Source organism: Pimephales promelas, chromosome 5 (genome assembly GCF_988280905.1).
Source record: "Pimephales promelas chromosome 5, fPimPro1.hap1.1, whole genome shotgun sequence".
Lineage (NCBI taxonomy): Eukaryota > Metazoa > Chordata > Actinopteri > Cypriniformes > Leuciscidae > Pimephales > Pimephales promelas.
Genome location: NC_142773.1, coordinates 26098284 through 26117491, shown reverse-complemented (window position 1 = coordinate 26117491; position 19208 = coordinate 26098284). Strand labels below are relative to the sequence as shown.

The 19208-nt window shown below is 36.9% G+C and overlaps 1 protein-coding gene across 3 annotated transcripts in view; it reads left to right on the top strand.

The window, feature by feature from the left end:
• Positions 1–19208, top strand: part of astn1 (astrotactin 1) — a 225066-nt gene that overhangs the window by 132702 nt on the left and 73156 nt on the right. For all 3 annotated transcript variants that reach the window (XM_039654609.2, XM_039654610.2, XM_039654608.2), the window contains 2 exons: positions 6837–6941; positions 8657–8845. In XM_039654609.2, coding sequence (XP_039510543.1) covers positions 6837–6941; positions 8657–8845 — 294 coding nt within the window. The remainder of the gene's footprint in view (positions 1–6836; positions 6942–8656; positions 8846–19208) is intronic.

Below are 19208 nucleotides of genomic sequence, written 5' to 3'. Positions count from 1 at the left end.
CTTGATGGATAGTGTTGGCCAAATTGTTTATAGTGTTAATTTGTTTGCTTGACTTTTTGACTCAATTACAGGATGCACTCAGATGTGTCCTTTCTTCACGTATGCTAATTTAAATGTAGGTAAATGTCAGTAAGACAAAATATGTCTTAAATGTCACCAAGGAGCTTTAATAACCAAAAATATTTTTGAACATGTTCACATTTTTACATATTTACACCTCAGCATCTTTGAAAGCAACTGTCATTTCATTTCACATGTGTGCTTGTGCTGCTTAAAATGTGATATATTGGTGTCTTTTTAATTTGAAAGTTGTAAAAGAAGTTCTCACATCCATGGTTTAATTGCCTGACTTGAATGAAAAATGGGATTTGTCTTTTTTTTTCTTTTTTTTACACAAAGAAGGTGTTAAAGGCGAAGTGTGTAAGTTTAGCATTAAAATACTTCCTTGTATCCAAGCACGATTTGCAGAGACAGCGAAGCAATTAACAGTTTTTTTTAGGTTCAATTACTCAAAAGTACACTGTAAACTGCTGGCAGAGTTTGTTACAGGGAAACAATTTTAAATAATCTCATTGTACCGAACTTGTATCAAACTGTAGCCCCAAAACCGAGGTACAGTACGTACCAAAATGTGACTTCTGCGTATTGTTATAGTATAAATTTAATGCTGTATCGGAGTTATTCCTTTGTACTTTTGACTGAATTGTTTATCAACTTTTATAATGGCTATTGTTGTTTCTTAAACATTATTGTTCAATCAATACTATTTTGTATAAATAATAGTAGGATTTAATAATCGTACTTGGTATTACGTGCTTAAAACTGCAACAGGCTTATCTAATAGAGGGCTAATGGTAAAGTAGAGAAGCTAAGTTGGTGTAATAATGTAATGTACATAAATCACCATCAATAACACAGAAACAGTCTGCATGCGTCACGATTCCTGTCTTGTGTTTTCCTTGTCTTGTGTGGACTTTAGTTATTCCCTGTTTCGTGCCATGTTTTGTAGTCCTTTGTAGTTTTTCTTGTTGATTAGTTCCCCCAGGTGTTTCTGATTTGCCACGCCCCCTTGTTCCCTTGTTTAGCTTGTTTGTCTGTGTATTTAAACCTCTGTGCTTCAGTTGTTGGGTGCCGGTCGTTGTTTAATGTTATGCTGTTTTGAGTTCCCTGTTCTGAGTTTATCCTGCTTTATTGGTTTGGTGGATTATTAAAGTGCTTGCGTTTGGATTCCCTTTCCGCTTCATCCTTCCCTCATCATAACAGCATGTTATTGATGGTGATTTACATAACGTTATTACACCAAGTTAACTTCACTACTTTACCATTAGCCCTCTATTAGATAAGCCTGTTGCAGTTTTAGGTACGCCCCTGTAGTCATCCGTTTTTCCACTCATCCAAGAGTGAACTTGGGGTACAGCTATTAATGGGGTTTCATGAGCTGTCACTATGAATCTCCCAGCGTGAGGATTTTAAAAAGGGAGATTCTTCCACGCCATCATGAGTTATGGGCTGTCTCCCAACTGTTTAGTGTAGAGAGCGAACAATTTGATATTAAGATTTTCTCTTGTCTTGATCCTTTGACATATGTCTGACAGTATGCATATGTGTGCGTACATGTGTTCAGCCCTTGTAAACAAATGTATACTAGTATGTATTTATTTATTTAAGGCTTGTTTTGTTTGTGTTGTGCTCACTTTTATATTCAAATGGTACTGTGGGCCTTGATTGTCTGCCTACATGCCTGATCATTCCTCGCTAATGATGCCACCACCCAACGGCACGCGGCAGAATGGCAAAGATGACTAAAGCCTCTGAACTTGTGTTTGTTATGTGAAGTTCGGTCATATTAATCATTCTGTCAGACAATGAGAGCAAGGCACCCATGGGGTAAAAATGAGACATGGCCCTCTGAAGACGAGGGTTTTAGCAGAGTAAAAAGAAAAGAGGGGCTGTGCGTTTGACGCTTGTTATTATTTATCCAAACTCTGACGTGCACCGCACTGACACTGCCGCACTCTACAGGGGCACACACGATTTCTCTTTTAGATAGTTTTAAGTGGAAACTGCACAAGGTGAGGATAGTGCAAGAGCAGCGCATTTAGAAGCTTATTCATCACATTTGTGCTCTGTGTCAGAAAGCCGTCTGCCCCAGAGAGCAGGAGAGCATGTGGATTTTGAGGTGTTATGCTTCAAATGAATTGGGCTCTCTGTAAGTGAGTCAATTTTGTGTGTTTACATGTACAATACACTAATAATTATGAAAAAGAAGCTTATTATAAATAATTGATGATTAAAATAATAATTGATGAGAGAGGCACAGAGAGTTCCCTTTTGTAAGAGAACTCCCGCTGCATCGATACTCAATGCTTTGGGAAATGCCTTCGGCATGTAGCGTCTGAAGTCAACTATGGAATCATTCTATTCCACCATCTCGATTGGTCTAGCATCATTACGTCACTCGTGATGTCGCATGTGACAGTGATCCGGAAGCTATAGAAGGTCACAGGAAACAGGAAGTGTTAGCTTCTGGTCTTCATTACTGTCTGTATTATTTGGTGTTGTCTGTCACTTGTATTGAGAACATATTATGGTGAATATTAAGGATCAGCTATTCAGGCAGTGTTTGTCCCCCTGACCACATTATTTGAGTGAGGGTGGCACACACGCGCTTTGTGTAGTTTGTCTTGGAGTGGAGCATGCACAGGCAGAGCTCGATGGCTCTGTCTGTGCCGACAGTGAAACAATGCCCCTGAGAACACTCCGCTCCCGCCTGGCCATGTTCGATGAGACTGGCCAGGCTCGCGCTCTCCGTGAATCAGGTCCCACGCCTGTCGAGGTAGTGTGGTGCCTACATTTCGAGGCTGCATACATTCATTGGGATTGCAAAGGGAGTTAGTGGATAGTGCTGAGACCATGGACTGTAAAAACCCCTTCGCCCCCTTATCCATTGGTCAGAAGTGAAGCCACCAGTATCCTGATATTGCGCTGACATCTTGGAACTTGAGTCAGCTTTCAATCATGATGTCACCACCACAATATCAAATAACTAAAAACAAACACTTGAAATTACATCAGCGTGATACAAACTACAGTAAATGACAGAAACCATCTTTGGAAAAGCGATTTTTGATGTGTAATTTAATTCTAATTCTCACATGATATTTAATAACTTGGGGAGGCAGGGTTTATGACCTATACTAGGACCGGCCACTGGGGGAGACGATCAAGATGTTTTGGCTTCACTTTTCAGGGCTTGTGCGGCACGCTTGGCTGAGATGGCTTCGGTCCTTTCTCAGCACTCTAAAACTAGCTCCCAGGGTCCCGCACCGGGTACGGAATACCTAATGGTGGCTTCCGGCCCTGTCACAGACCCGATGCTCGAACTATCTGGCTCCGAGGAGATGGATATTTTGGGCATCGAGGCAGGAAAATGCATCAGAGGAGCTGCTAGAGGTTGTGACTAGAGCCGTGGCCAAGTTAAAGATCGACTGGCCACAAGAAATGCAGGAAGCGACTCAAAAATGTAAACTAGATGAGGGCTTCTTGCAGGCTCAGCCACAGCCTCTACGGCGGAGTCTGCCATTTTTTCCTGATCTTTACACTGAGGTGTCGAGATCGTGGAATAAGCCTTTTTCCTCATGTTTATCTGGCCCCAATATGTATATATATATATATATATATATATATTCAAATATATTGGGTGCCAGGGAGGAGGGTGTGATGTCCAGGGACAAAGAGACATTTGCATCACATCTCTCACCTGACGTGGCATCATCCTGCAAGCTCCGGCTTTTCCCACCAAGCCCTGCCGTACAACATCGGCCATGGCTGGGAAAGCATTTATGGCGTCACGTCGGGCTGGTCGTTGTCTGCATACAATGGGGTTGTTGCAGGCATACCACGCCGACCTCCTCAAGGAGGTGGACGACAGCAGGGAGGTTGCCTTCGGTGACATCAGTGGCTGACTTGTCTCTCTGTGCTACCAAATAGATGGCACCTTGCCATCATGCCATATGATTGTTAAACAAATCAGATCCGAGGACTGGTTTGTAACGATTGATCTTAAGAATGCATGTTTTCTTATTTCCATCATCCAACAGCATAGGAGGTTGCTTAGATTCACTTTTGGGGGAAAAAGTTAATCAATATAGGGCAGATTACTAAGGCCTAGCCTTATCTCCTCGCACCTTTACAAAATGTATGATGATTGAACAAGATTTTTCTGAAATCATTCTAACATGCTGATTTTAAGTATTATTTGATAAACAGATAGATTAATAGAACAGTATTTATTAGAAATATATATTTTTAACATGTAAAAGTCTTTACTGTCACTTTCTCTACTTTTGATCTTTTTGATGCATCCTTGATTAAACTAAAAAGTAAAAAAATGTGGTTGAAATAAAAATATAAAAAATGTAATAAGCCAGCACAATATTATGTATATATATATATATATATATATATATATATATATATATATATATATTTATAGCAAGCCAACTGAATACCTTGACATATTAGTATATTGCTAATAGATTAGCATGCTAACCTACATGTTTTTATTACTTTCATATTTTTTTTTTAAACCACGCGTGTCTTGTGAAAAGGCGAAAATGTGTGCCAATTAGGTTTACACCATTTCAGATGTTTAGGCTATATGACCTTACACTTTTTCAAGTTATCGAGTATGTTAGTATTCACATGCATACACATTCATTGTCTGAATTTCTCATTAAGAATCTGAGAATGTCTTGCTCATTAAGGCAAAAGGCTTTGAGCTAATGATGCAGTGCTTTTGTCCCCAGAACCTGTGCTTGTTTTAGAATGAAATCCTTCCTATCAACAGCTTACAAATATAATGAATTCCTTATTTCTACAAATCCATCATTGGTCTGTTAGCACTGGTCTTTAATGATTTGGCTAAAATGAGTAATGAGTAAATCCACAATATCAAGAGGAATTCATTTTTTACTGACATAACAAAATGGTTATGGCTTTAAAGATACTGCTGATCAAGTTTAGAAAGGAATTTGCTCTAATGCCCAGCCAGAATGTTGCAGACCAGATATGCTATGTTTTTTTCCGCGATCAGCCAGATGTGCTGTATATTAAGGTGGGGTTAAATTGAAACATTGGTGTGTATTCCCTAGATGTCAAGGCAAGGCTGACAGTTGCTGTAGGAGATGAGATGATTGATTACACTGCCTGCTCAACATATGGCGATATGTGGGATTCTAGCTCACAGGGTAACCATGGGTAGAAAAGTGATGCCTCATATGTTAAAAAAAAAGAGTTGGAAGATAAATGAAGAATGCCAAAATGGATTTCATTTATACAAATCTGCTGAGCTACTCTGTCTTCTATTTATAATACTATGATTATCCTCTGTGGTAAGAATTTTCTAGGAATCACTGTTATCTTCTGACATAACCATAGATGACATTTTATATTCATACTTTAAGATAGATAATCCTAGCCTGACTTCGCATACTCATATTCCTTTCGGAAGATGAGTCTGAAACTCCTCCGTATGGCTTTGATTATGAGGCGTGTCTTAACCGAACAAGGAAAAAACAACAACTCTGCACTCAATTGGATAGTCGGTAAACCTACAACCAATCAGAGCAACGCAGTAAGTCAACTACTTTGCATACAGTTGTCAACTACAGAACGTATAGCCTAACTAACTTTACTTATTTTAGAAGTTAAATAATGAGTGTTGCTTCTTTTACTTAGTCCTCCATGAATGCGACCAAAGGAGAAACCACAACGACCACCGGCTTTTCATAACATCCCATCTTCTTAGCGACCGTCAGAGCCAGCTGATAAGTTACACTTTTGCCGAATCATGTGAGAAGGACGGCAAAAATATCTTTCCGATCGACAAATGCCTTGGTTGCAGTTCTCTGTTTGTCTATTAAAATTAATGCGCTGTCGATTTATTTTACAAAAGACGTGACAGATCTCTGAGGGAAGACAGTTAAGTACTCTTTGATAACGTGATGATTACATCCTTGCAGATCACCTGTCCATCATCGTATAAAGCCCGCCCTGGCAATTTGATTGGCCCGAACGTTTCTTGTCTGATCATAATTACTCCTCAATGGATCGAGTCCAGACCGAACTTCCCGACCAAAAAAATGTTGTGGGCGGAGTTCGGGCTGGCATCCAGGCTAAGATAATCCAGCAATATTAGCAAATTTGGTTTATTATCAATGTGTAGAAAAATGTATCAGAAATCTTGCATTATTATTATTTTTTTTTTTCAGTTAAAGTCAGTGCTTTAATTTTCCAGACTCATTTTTGAATTGACAATAAAACTTTTTAGAGAAAGTAACTAATTGATCAAAGTTTTAGAATTAGCAAACACTATTTTAAAATTAACTTCATACTGAGATTGTCAGTGTATTTAGGAATTCACAGTCATACATTTATTCTACATCAACTGTCAACAACAACACTCAGTAGAACTCGAGCTAAATCCTGCTGTCATTATATAATTTTGAAATTACATTTTTTTTTTTTATAACCAGTGTTATCATAAGTGAAGTTTTGTGGGCTTTAGTCCATTTGTGTTAGCTTTGAGGCTATTTATATGATTGTGCACTCCTAAAAGTACATAAAAACACTGATAAATGCATTCAAAACTTTTAATCTTATTTTTCTAATACAACAAGCCCAAAATATTGACAAACGAGGGGCAATCTCTTCTATATATCACTCCCTAACTTACTGGTTGAGATCCGTGAACCCGTCAAATGCTTTGGGTCTTAAATTGGTTCTTATATTTGTTTTTTTAAATATGATTGTTTCTCGCCCTCTGTATATTTTAGGAATGGTAAACTACAGCGAGGTTACAGGTTACCCACTGGTTCAGCACTGGAAGCTACGATCCATTATGTACCATGTGAAGCTCAATCAGTGGACCCTCTCACAAGGTAAAACACCCTCACTCTTCCATTGATTTATATTGATCAAGTATTTACTACAAAACAAATGTATGACTTTCCTAAGCTTACAGTACATTTTGTGGTTAGGAAGAGGTTTCAGGGTAGCTGGCCATACTGTAACTTTTTTTTTTTTTGGTCTGGTAGAATGGAGTGATCTCACTGTGGAGCCCTCATGACAGATCAGTTGTGCTTGGTGGGTAGTGAAGCAAAACTCAATACCAACAAATATGGCTGCCTGGTGTAAAAGGCAGTTCTCCGTGCTTTGTTGGTCCCAGATGGCGAGTGTGTTAAAAGTCATTTTTACTACCCTAGCTAAATATTTAGAGAGAACCCAAAGAAAAACCCACTTGTTGGTATCAAAACATTATTCTGTTTAAGCAATCTGAAACGGCAACATTGACTCAATCAATGGCGTGGGTTTGGGGGTGGGACTTGATTTATGACCGACCAATGGCAGATTGAACTTTCAGGAAACCAATTTGAGAACATTCATTATTATTATTATTATTAATATTTTTTTTCAATTTGACGCTAGTGATGCAGAAATTACACAATTTGGCATCAAAGAAGACAAAAAGCAACCTTCAAAGATGGAAAAAGTTGGCATTGTTTTTGGCACTTTAGTTTCATTTTGGCCACATATTTTCACTGCGAGGGCATTTGCTTAATTTGTTTTAGGAATACTGTATATTTAATGAGGAGATGTCCGACCCCAAGTGCAGTTCTAAAAAAATAATCTGTATTAATGAATGGTCTGACTGGCCTTTAAAATTTGATTTACTTGCTCTTATTGCTTGCACCAGTTCCCCTCTCTTCTCATCACATTACCATTAAAGGTTTCATTTTTCATATGACTGAGTAGTGGTAAAAATTCAAATCTGATTTTTACCACTTTTTTTACCCTGCGTTTTCTGCATCTTATCACTCAAGGTCATTTTACAAACCTGGATATGAAAGTTGTGAGAGAAAGCTGAATATGACAAATGCCTTATTTTCTCAACATTATTGGCCAAATTTTGTCATTCAGTCATTGTGCTGAAATATTGGACTATTCTTCGAATACCCACATGAAACATTTCTATTAAATTAATAACATGTTTTGTTAACTTGCAAACCACCACAGTTTTGCTTCCTACCAAACTTTTCAAAGGTCTTCAATACTTTTGCAAAAGTGCGTACAAACAAGTACTTTATATTCTAAAGCATCGCAGGGAAATTCAAATTCTTACATTTAATTTTATGGTGCATATTCTGTGTTAAAAAAAGCAGTACAAGTTTTTAAAAGGTAAGACATCAACCTACACAAAATCACTCAATACCTCTACTCTACAGGCCTGTTGTTTATCCTTCCTTTGTTTCCCCAGATAGCGTTTCACTCCGCACACTGGCAGATCATATTTTTACTCTTTCTCTTCCCACATTCTTTGCTTTGACATTTTAACTGCACTGTAGTATGTGTAAACGTATTAAAAACCACAATTTGGCAATACTGCTTTAAATACTTAAAAGCAAATTGTAGCTGCACTGAAAATCAACATTTATTAGTAAAGCTTTGTAATCTTCATCACAGCTCAATTAATTTGGAATATTTTCTCTTGTTTGATCTATAGTATGCAGCTTCTGCTTTTAAATGAGATTTAAATTGAATTTAAAAGTTTAATGCGATTCTCTGAAGCCTCCTTCTTTTACCTTTTTTACTTCAGCTTTCAGTTCAGCAATTCATTCAATGGATGGGGCTACCCTGCGCAGTGACTTTGTGTCCATTTTAAAAGAGTTTGGCAACCATTTTATCCAGGAGGCAGTGTATGGCTTTGAGGAATCCTGTACCATATGGTATCCCAACAAGCAAGTCCAACGTCAGCTGTGGTTGGAATATCAGGATATCAGCAAAGGTAAGCTTAGCAAATATATTAATTTAAAAGATTTAATTGTATGGTATATATATATATATATATATATATATATATATATATATATATATATATATATATATATCTCATTCACTTATCATGAAGGTTAATATACTGTGAAAATAAATGTTGTGTTATATTTTCAATTGTAAGACTAATGGTAAAGTTATTTATTCATAACAAGTAACCGTGATATGTATTCTTCAATTGTTCATGTTCTTTATGTAACATTGGAGTTAGTTCTAAATGTCATGCTAAATGTAGAACAAATGTTATAAGTGTTATCTTATTGATAAATCATGTGTTATGTATGAAGACGCATTGGTTTTAAACATGGTTACCCATGGTTAGTGAATGATGGGCTACCCATTGTTTTTATGCTTTAGGATGCACCTTTTTATTTTACCAGATAACCCTTTAAAAATGTAGTGGTGATAAACAGAGCAAACATATTTTGCCTATCCATAAATTATGTTAAAAACAAATCAAATAATAAAAGACTATTGTCTACATATGCAGATAATAGTTTGGCCCAGTGCACCCAAATGATGGTTTTGTCAGAATAAACTCCATTTTGAAGAGGATGTGGACAGGAGCTGAGGAAGTAAAACTCAACACAGCTCATGGGAGGTTGGCCACATCTGTTCAGCCAATAAAAGGGGGCAAGGGCAGATGTGAGAAGGCTGGCTGGCTAAAGCTGAATGCAGGCCAGCGCTGCTCCGTACTCAGGAGGCCCCTGGGCAGACTCACCTAGTTTTTATGCTTCAGCTCCACTCAGCTGAGTCCATAAACATGAATATGTACAAGGTCGGTTAGGGCGGAACTTATTTGGAGAGAAAACGGAAGTGTGACGTAAACAGAAATCACTTCTGGAGATAGGCTAGACAGTCTATAGAATGACTCAGCCATAATGTTTTTAGGTTTAAAGGTGCTATGCTTATGTCTAGTATATTGACAATGTGCCCTTGGGCATTCATGAAATAGCAGTGGTGTGAACATGAAAAAAAAAAAATGCATTGTGATACACAGGCATTTCTACGAAAACTGTGAAATAAGCACTAAGGTCATCCTACAAGGCATGCTAGAGGCCTCGAACTGTTCTCTTCTATTCGTAATGAAAACACAAGGTAAAGGGGATGAGAATGAACAAGGTGAATGACAACCAAATGAAAGCTGTGGGTGCTCTGCAGTGTGATAATCACCCAGTCATTGGGGAAGTGTCTTTTGTTGGGAGTTAGAAAATCTATATCCAAGGTGTCAGTAAGTACTCCATTAATGTTCTGCTAAAAGCTTTTTGTGGTACTGATGGCCATGTGGTAACGGTAATGAACAAAACTTGCATATAGGCAAGGATAAAATTTGCACAAAGGCCTATACAATATGCAGGTAAAAAAAAAAAGTTAGAAAACAGCTTTAGTAAGGCATGTCAAACGTTTCAGTCACAACATTACATTCTTTGGTGCCTTAATGATATGCAGAGACAATTGCAATATGATTTTCTTCTCAGTTGTGCTTTGAATGTGATTTTTGGTGGGCTGGTGTCACTACTAAACTTCTTTACAACTGTAGCCCGTCCCACAGGTGGGGCGTTTGCCATTATATTTTTAAAACAATAATATCTTAGTAAAAACCTTATGTAATATTGACAAACTATATCATTTGAAAGCTTACAATCTCTAGTTCTCTTTCAGTCGCTCACGTTCGCGTGACGACGTTAGGCAACGCGTTCTCATCCCAAAGCGCCATATAGGACGCTTTTGCAAAGGCGTAAATATCCAACGCACATGGCACCCTTTAACGTCTAATGAGACGCTTCGGTTATGGTTAAGTTTAGGTAAGGTGTAGGGTAAGGGTTAGACCACTAGGGGGCGCCTTCTGCCCAAATATATCTGCGTTCCATTTCACGTTAAAGGGTGCCATGTGCGTTGGATATTTACGCTTTTGCAAAAGCGTCCTATATGGCGCTTTGGGATGAGAACGGGCTCCGTTAGGGCATGACTTTAGGGAGCCCTATCAACTTCGAGTATCTAAAGAACTGAGACGTTTCTGTTTTTTAAAATAAATTACAGTGGAGCTGTAATTTATCAATTTGCAACTACAATATTTTTATGCTCCTAAGACGTGTTCAGACCTTTATTTTGAAATAGCAATGGACATGAAAAAATGGTAGAAACCACAGTTTGTTTTCATGCCAAGAGTTCAAAAGATAGCATCCATTCAATTATTTTAGAAAAAAAGGTCTGAAAATGTTGTAAATATAAAGAAAAAAAATAATCACCGGCGGAAAATGTGGCAGTGAGCTATAACAATGCACACACTTTTTCTTTTTTTGTTTTGCTTTGAGGTTGAATTCATATCAAAATCTGCCAAACCTCTCATACTACTTCTGAATAGGATGTCTACTTCATACATTTTATGAAAATTGTTTAAATAATGGTTCAGATCACTCAAAACACATATGGAAATTGAGGCGCCCTTATATGGGCAGTAATGGAGTCTGGTTGTGACCTAGTGAAAAAGTTTGGTACTGCGCCCAAACAAAAATTTACCGAAAGCTATTTTGTTTAGATATCAACCTAAAATTTTAAACACAACTTGTTCAGATTTTTGGCTTTGATTTTGAATTTTGATTCTGCAGTTTGAGTTGCCCAGGTTTTGAAAATATACATTTTATATAAAATATATATATATATTTTTTACATTGTACATTTCCATAAACTCAAACTTCTATAACTTTTTTTTTCTGTTTCACTTTCTTAATTTATTTCACTTCTACAAAAATCTGCCAAATGTCTTCTTTAAAACAAGACCAATCTTTAGCATTCTTGAATTACAACCAATTAAGTTCGAAATGTGCATTTTCATGTCTATTACTTACCAGACTAGTTTCACCAGCTTAGCACTAACATGCAAAGACCAGCCTGGGCAAGAATGGCAATGTATGCCGGTCTTTTCAGCTGGGGGAACAAGTTATGCATTAATTGCACTAATTTATCATTTTGCTTACAATTTATGCAAAGCAACTTTGGATAGTATGCTTATTATTACACTGGAGCAACCTGAGGTTAAGTGCCTTGCTCAAGGGCAAAATGGTGATAGCTCAGAGATCACACATTCTGGGATTTGAGTCAAAATAAGTGTGTAGTTTGGTAGTAAATCAAGAGGCACTTATCCAAACATTGTATAAAATAAATTTAACCACTAATTAGGCTATCATAAAAAAGGGAAAGTGACAATTACAGTAGTCCATATTCTTCATATACTTCATATTTACATGTGGTTAATAAAGGACAAGAATGTTTGATAGCAATTTGGTACTAATTCGGTTAACTTGAACTGTCAATGAATATACTGCTACAGCATTTATTAATCTTAGTTAATGTTGATTTCAACATTTACAAATACATTATTCAAATCAAAGATTGTATTTGTTATAACATTAGATAATGCACTGTGAACTAACTTGAACAATCAATGAACAACTGAATTTTTTTTAAACTAACATTAACAAAGATGAATAAATATTGTAACAAATGTATTGTTCATTGTTAGTTCATGTTAGTTAATACATTTAATAACGTTAACAAATTAGCCTTTATTGTAGGCCTAAAGTGTTACCCAATATTTGTATATTAATGAGTGAATGACCAAGATACACTGGACTGAGATCTTGCACAATAATAATAATAATAATGATAATGTAATGTAATAGTAGCATACAGATTTATTTCTGTAATTTATGTTGTGTGATGATGTTTAAATGTTGGATATGCGTAAACTTTTCTGCATTTATTTGTACTACCTATAGTCTTTTGGTTACCAGCCCAATTGAACACCACCTCAGACTGTATGTTTGTCAATTTGCAAGCAGCACAAAGCCTGCAAATGCAAACTGACAAACAAATGCTTATATTTTTGTTGAAACAGACACATTCAAAGCCATCCACCTACACACCAGTAGTTTTTCGTATCTTAGATAAAGTCAGATAAATAATGGCCCTCCTATAGCTGCTTTTTCGGCCTAATAACTTGTTTCCCTTGGTCGAATCAACCATGGCCTTCTTCCCAAGGACATCACCATTCAATACACAAAAATGTAAGCTCTATGACAGATGGTTTTAAATCAGTTTTCCTGCCTACTTCCTGCCTATTCTTCATTTTGCCAGCCTCTGACACAGACATCCTATAATGGCGTTAAATGTAGAGCTGAAACCAGCATTTCTGCCCTAATTTATTTATTTATTTATTTTCAATTTATATCATTCAATGACATTTACAGTTGTGCCACAAATGAGTGGAGATCTGCGATCATGATCCTCCGAGTCCATTCAACTGACTCTGTGAATGAATCCATACGCTGGGTGTTAGGCAGCTGCTTGTGGACTGCGCTGAGAATAAGAACAGACACAGGGCAGGGTTTTAATACCCCCTGTGTCTCAGCTAAAGGTCCTGCTCTTTGGATATGGATAATGAGCTCTCTGGAGGCTCTGGTAAACCATATTGCCCCAAATAGCACAAACCTTCCGCAACTGAAGTGTGCCACCTAATAATTTTTGAATGTTTCGGGGGAAATGTCTACCACACAGCTTATGAATATTCACAATTCGGCTGAAGAAATTAAAATATTTGAATAATGCCTCAGCAAAAAAATGATGTGAAACAAACTAATTGGTATTTCATTTGGGAATGTCAAACATTTATGAAAGGCTTTGAGTTACTGCTATCAGTTTTTGCTTTTTTATTTTATTTTCAGTAAAGAAATTCCCTAATTAATTGATTTATTTATGATTCTTTTTTTTTTTTACCATTTTTGAGAGAGTGTTTAAAAGAGTGTTTGTGAGTATAGTTATAATTTGAAGAGGCAACTTGATATTTCAGAATCATACTATCAAAAAGAGCATCAATCCAGTTTTAAAAGTCATCTTTAATAAACAGCAAGTGTTTGAGATAATGACTCCCTCTCTTTTGAATTAGATATCTTTCTCTCTGAGGTCATAATGTGCATTCGATTGATATGAGCATCGCATGTGTGTCTGCAAGAGTAGAATGGACTGAGGTTATTTGTTAATTTATCAGTGAAGATGCACTCTGGACTGCAGCACCACTCAAGAGCAGATTAAAATACTCATCTGGAAACACATTTGTATGTTTTTAATGCATCTTTGGTTTTGAAACTATAAGAGCTTTATAGATTAAAGGTCAGATTGATTCACTCCAAACTTTTATGTCGACTAGGTATTTAAACTTTATTGCAGTCTCGTCTATGCTCTTGTAAGATTTACTGCGATATACCTGCAAAATGACTTTTTGAGCGTCAGCAATACTAAGCATGTAACATTTGACTTGATGATCAATAGTTTATTGATAGTAGGACCAACTCAACATCATAATATTCTGAATTCAAGAGATGAAATATAGATTTTACAGAAAAGCTGTGCTAAAAAAAAAAAAAAAAAAAAAAAAAACTGGGCAGCAAAAGACACAAGAATTGTTTTTTTTTTATGACAGCCATGTTCTCACCTCCTCCATCTCCCACACAATATGCATGCTATATTTTTATCTCTCTGCAACTCTACATGTGCTCTCTCTCTTTCTTTCTCTTTTACTCTCATCTTTCTAGTGAGGTGGGAGGATAACACCCAAGCACGGCTTTCCTACCTTCTATAGCAAGCAGTTCGACACGAGCATTTTAAGGTGTTTTGATGGCCAAAAAAATGGACAACAGTAGCTTTAAAAGCATGAAGTATTTAATCAGATTCTTAAAGGGGCTATGTGTAGGTTTTTACTTAAAACAATCTTTAAGATTGACTGTCACCTTGACTGTCCACCACAGTTGCCTCTATCAGCCTGTAGGTTCAATTGTGTGTGGAGGAGTCGGGTCCGCATTGGCGTGAAAATTCACAAAATGTGTCGTCATGCGTGTTCTCATCTACTTGGGCTTACATCCGTACGGAAGCCATTAGTAAGCAGCGGCAATCGCTAGCAGTAGTGTTTCCAGACGGATAGAAGCGACCATCCTCCATCACAATTCAGATACCCAGTTTTATGACTGAAACCATTTCAGGACAGAAGCTTTTAGACCCACCCAAGACTCTATTTTATATAAAAGAGTATGGTGGTCAATGGTATCAAAAGCTACCAAAAGATCTAAGAGAACAAGAACCACAGTATCTCCGGAATCAATAGAGAGAAAAGTAGTTTAGTTTAGTAGTGTAGTTTTTGCATCTAAAAACGAAATTTGCGTCCAAAATTTTTGCATGTTGAAAAAATAAATATGACCTTACACGATGTCAATCACACTTGCACACTGCCTCCGAAACTTTCATCCGTCATAAAAAAAAAAAACGGATCGGGTTCGATTGTATGCGTTTTTTTGCATCCGTAGCAAGCAGTTGTAATTCTATTTGAATGGTGTTTTGACAATTCAGAGCCACCGAATCATGAATATGAAAAAACGCATACGAAAATTTCGGACTGAGTGTGGAAGGGCCTTAACATTGCTGTGACCAGTGCTGTTAGCAGATCTAAAACCAGATTGAAAAACCTTACAATTATGACTTTTTTTTTTTTTTTTTTTTTGATCCTGAAGAGTTGATCCTGCACAATTTTCTCAAATAGCTTAGAAATGAAAGGTAAGACAGAGATAGGCCAATTTTTCTTCTTTTATATAAATAGAGATCTTAAGGCTTCTTGAGGTAGACGAGTGACCATAGCCACTTTAAGATTGGCAGGGACAGAGAATGTTTTGAGAGACTTGTTGATAATAGATACCATACCTGGCCCAACCGAATCAATGATTCATTTTAAAAAATCTTGGGTGAATGATTGAAGAAAATGAGGTTTTGAGCTTGACAATTTTGGATCAAAAACCTCCCAAAAAGCATAAGGAAATTGGGGAACAGTTAAATTAGGGCAGACACTAAGTCGTAGGTTAGTGATTTTGTTAATAAAAAATGTAGGAAGCCTTCACATAACAAAAGGACTAACAACAGACTGAATGACAAAAAAAAAAAAAACAGAACCTGGATTAGAGTGATTGGATTCAATTAAGTTTCAGCTTTCGCAGACTTGCAAAATAAGTTTGTGTGGGATTCGAGAACGGTTTAACGAACATGAATTCCAGCATGGTCTGAAGATGATCTGGTTATATATATATATATATATATATATATATACATCGGAGCATTGGCCTAGGAGGAGTTTGAAAAAGTTTTTTTTTCAGAGAATTCAAAATGGTGGATTTTTCATGGTGGAAAATGACATCATACAATCGAAGTACAATCGAATTATCTTGAGCTAAGGAATCAGAGGAAACAATATTTTTGTTTCTAGCACTTATGGTTCAAAAGTTATAGCAATAACACAAGTGAAACTTTGGACAGTTGATGGGACTAGAGGGATTGAGTAAGAGATTCCAAATTTGCTATGATGACAGTTCAGACTGTCTTCTATCAGTGTGCCACATTTCAACTTTCCTATAATTGGTTCTTTGGGCTGCCATAGACTTCCAGAGCAGAAGAAGAAGAACAAGAAAACCAATGATTTCAATAGGTGTGTGCCTACGCACAACAAGAAACGTTTCGTGAGCACCAAGTCATTCGAATGATTTCTGAAGGATTATGTGACACTGAAGACATGGAATAAATTCCTGTCTGCCATCACAGGAATAAATGACATTTTAAAACATTAAAATAGTAAACAATTATTTCAATTTGTAATAATATCCACAATATTATATTATTTACTGTATTTTTGATCAAATAAGTACAACCTTGGTAAGCATTTGTATTATGTCATATAGAATTGTTTAATTATGTTAAAACTCTCAGAGAGCGAGATCTTTTGTTGTAATTAGTACAATGGAATATGCACAAAACGTTTGTCAAACATCTTCAGGGGAAGACAACTAAATAAAATGCGCTTTTTATTATTTAAATATTTTCATTTGTTAGAATTTAAATGCAATTATTTTTTTTTTTTTTAAAAAGGGCACATTTATAGGCAGAACTGTATATGAGTATGAAGAAAAAGAGCGAGCTGATTAAAGGTTGGGAAGAGTGTAGATCTGCTCTCTTGGCCTGACTGTCAGAGGAGCTCCCCGGAGTTGAACATCTGCAGGGCAGGAGCTCAATGCCTGCAGTGGTGCAGGAGCTTGATGAATGAGCTCTGGGTGCTCTGCTGTAAAACAATTCAAATCAAAGGAAAGCAGATGTCTTCACTTACTGAATATCTTCATTGGGGGTTACAAATTGGACATCTGAAATATTATAATCTAGATAATATCCTGTGGGGTTCATAGCAGGCTCAGATTTTTGACTTTTGATCACACAAAACTATAACGCTATTGTGGCGAGCAGGACGAGGCCGGTGGCGTCAGTGGTAATGAGCCACACCAGTGAGACGCGCCAGTCTCGATCTTCACTGTCGTCGCTCTTCCTTTATGCTTCCGCTCCTCCGGTGTGTCTTACAGGTCTAAGAGCGCCGCTCTTACATCACTCGGCCTCGTCCTGCTCGCCACAGCTATCAATGAGCTCCGACAATGAGGTCACACCATATTAGATTAGCTGGACCTTTATGAAGGCAGACCAGAAAGGATTTCTGTGTACGTCATGCATAAAAACCAATTGTGTCTAAATTGTCCCATTAAATCAAATGTGACCATGTAGGTAGGAATAGATTAATGAGAGCTGATTCATGAAAATGATTTACATAGAAATTTGTTCTGCTCATGTTTCGTGAATAAGGGTTAGATGAACAGAAATTTCTCATTAACAGAACAACCATCAGAGCCATGCACTGTGTATTAGGTTAGTGTACATGCTTCCGGTACGTTACCCCTGGGACTTACGCAGGCCATATATTTTCGAGTCCTGAACTTTGCTGCACCACACCAATCCCCCCTCACCCTCCCCACATACACTACTCCCAAAAAAGAAAATCTTGTTTGCAGTTATAATACAATACGTATAATACATTGTCTTCACATTTTCAGCTAAGTTAAGAAGATTTTTTTTTAATTTATTTATTAATTTTTTTTTTTTATGGAGAGAACAATAGAGAAAGGACAGGAAATGATCAATGATGAGATGAGAAGGGAGCGGGGTCAGTAAATGTCACTACCCCAAAGCAGGCATATTTTCCTCAGTTCTTCATCTCTCGAGCCTTCAAGACACACATTGTAAGTCCTCTTTCTGTGTGTCAGTCAACAATCAATCTTGATATTGCCCTTATCTGGGAATGAGAGCTCACAGAGCTAAACTAAAGCTAAATATAAATCTGCCGTGCTCACCAAGACTTAATCGACCTTAGGGAGAAGTATTTTAACCATGAGATCATAACCAGCTTCAAGCTTTAAAAAACATCTAAAGTCTCCGCTCATGCCTGTTTAGTGTGATATTTGACAACTTTTTGGCTCTTTTTAAGAAAAAAAATCCCTTTCTCATCCATAAAGACCAGCGGATCAGTGACGATATTACATTTTATCCATAAGAAAAGAGAAGAGTATAGTTATGAATAAGGAGTTTAAAAGCCTAGAGGTCATTCCCATAAGAAAACTTTAGTAAATTTGTTCCGAGCTGTGCATTGTTTTCTTTTTTGACATTCCCTATTTCCCAATTTATCTTGTTAGTGCTCCTGAAGAATGGAGAGAAGTGGACCGAGGTTTGGTTAGTTAGTGGTCGGAACCTTTATTAGACAGTAAACAAAAAAAATAATAATAATAAAGTAAATGCATAACAAGATGCTATCACAATGACAGTAAACATATATCAGAACTGTCGAGGATAACACAAGAATGTTGGAAAACGTAACCATTCACACAACACCGTTTTCAATTAAAAACTGAATTTTTTTAATGCATTTTGTCGATTAATTTACACGGCAACATTGTTTTGAGGTTGTTGCAAGTTTTTGAAAACGATACCATTATTGCCCCTGTGTACAGTAAATTACAAAAACTCGGATTTATGAAAACGTTGACCTCATACACGTGTTCAGTCAGACCTCACAATACTGGCTTGGCATGCATAATACAGTTTAGTTTTGACAATGTTGTCATATTTTCACAAAAAAACGTAAAGGAAAAACCGTTTCCGTTTTTAGTACATCGTTATCGTACAAAGGCAACCTTGGACTGTCCTTCAAATAAAGAGCAAAACCTGGGGCACTCTGGATCTCTCGGTAAACAAACGCTAAGAGTGGATTTCTCCTTGGCATTTGAATGCATGTGGTTGATTATGATCACACTTTCTCCTCTTTCACGCTTTTTGACTTTATTTAAAATGAAGATGACCCACAGAACAAATTGTTGTGTTGCTTTGTATGACCAGATTATATAGGCTTCACT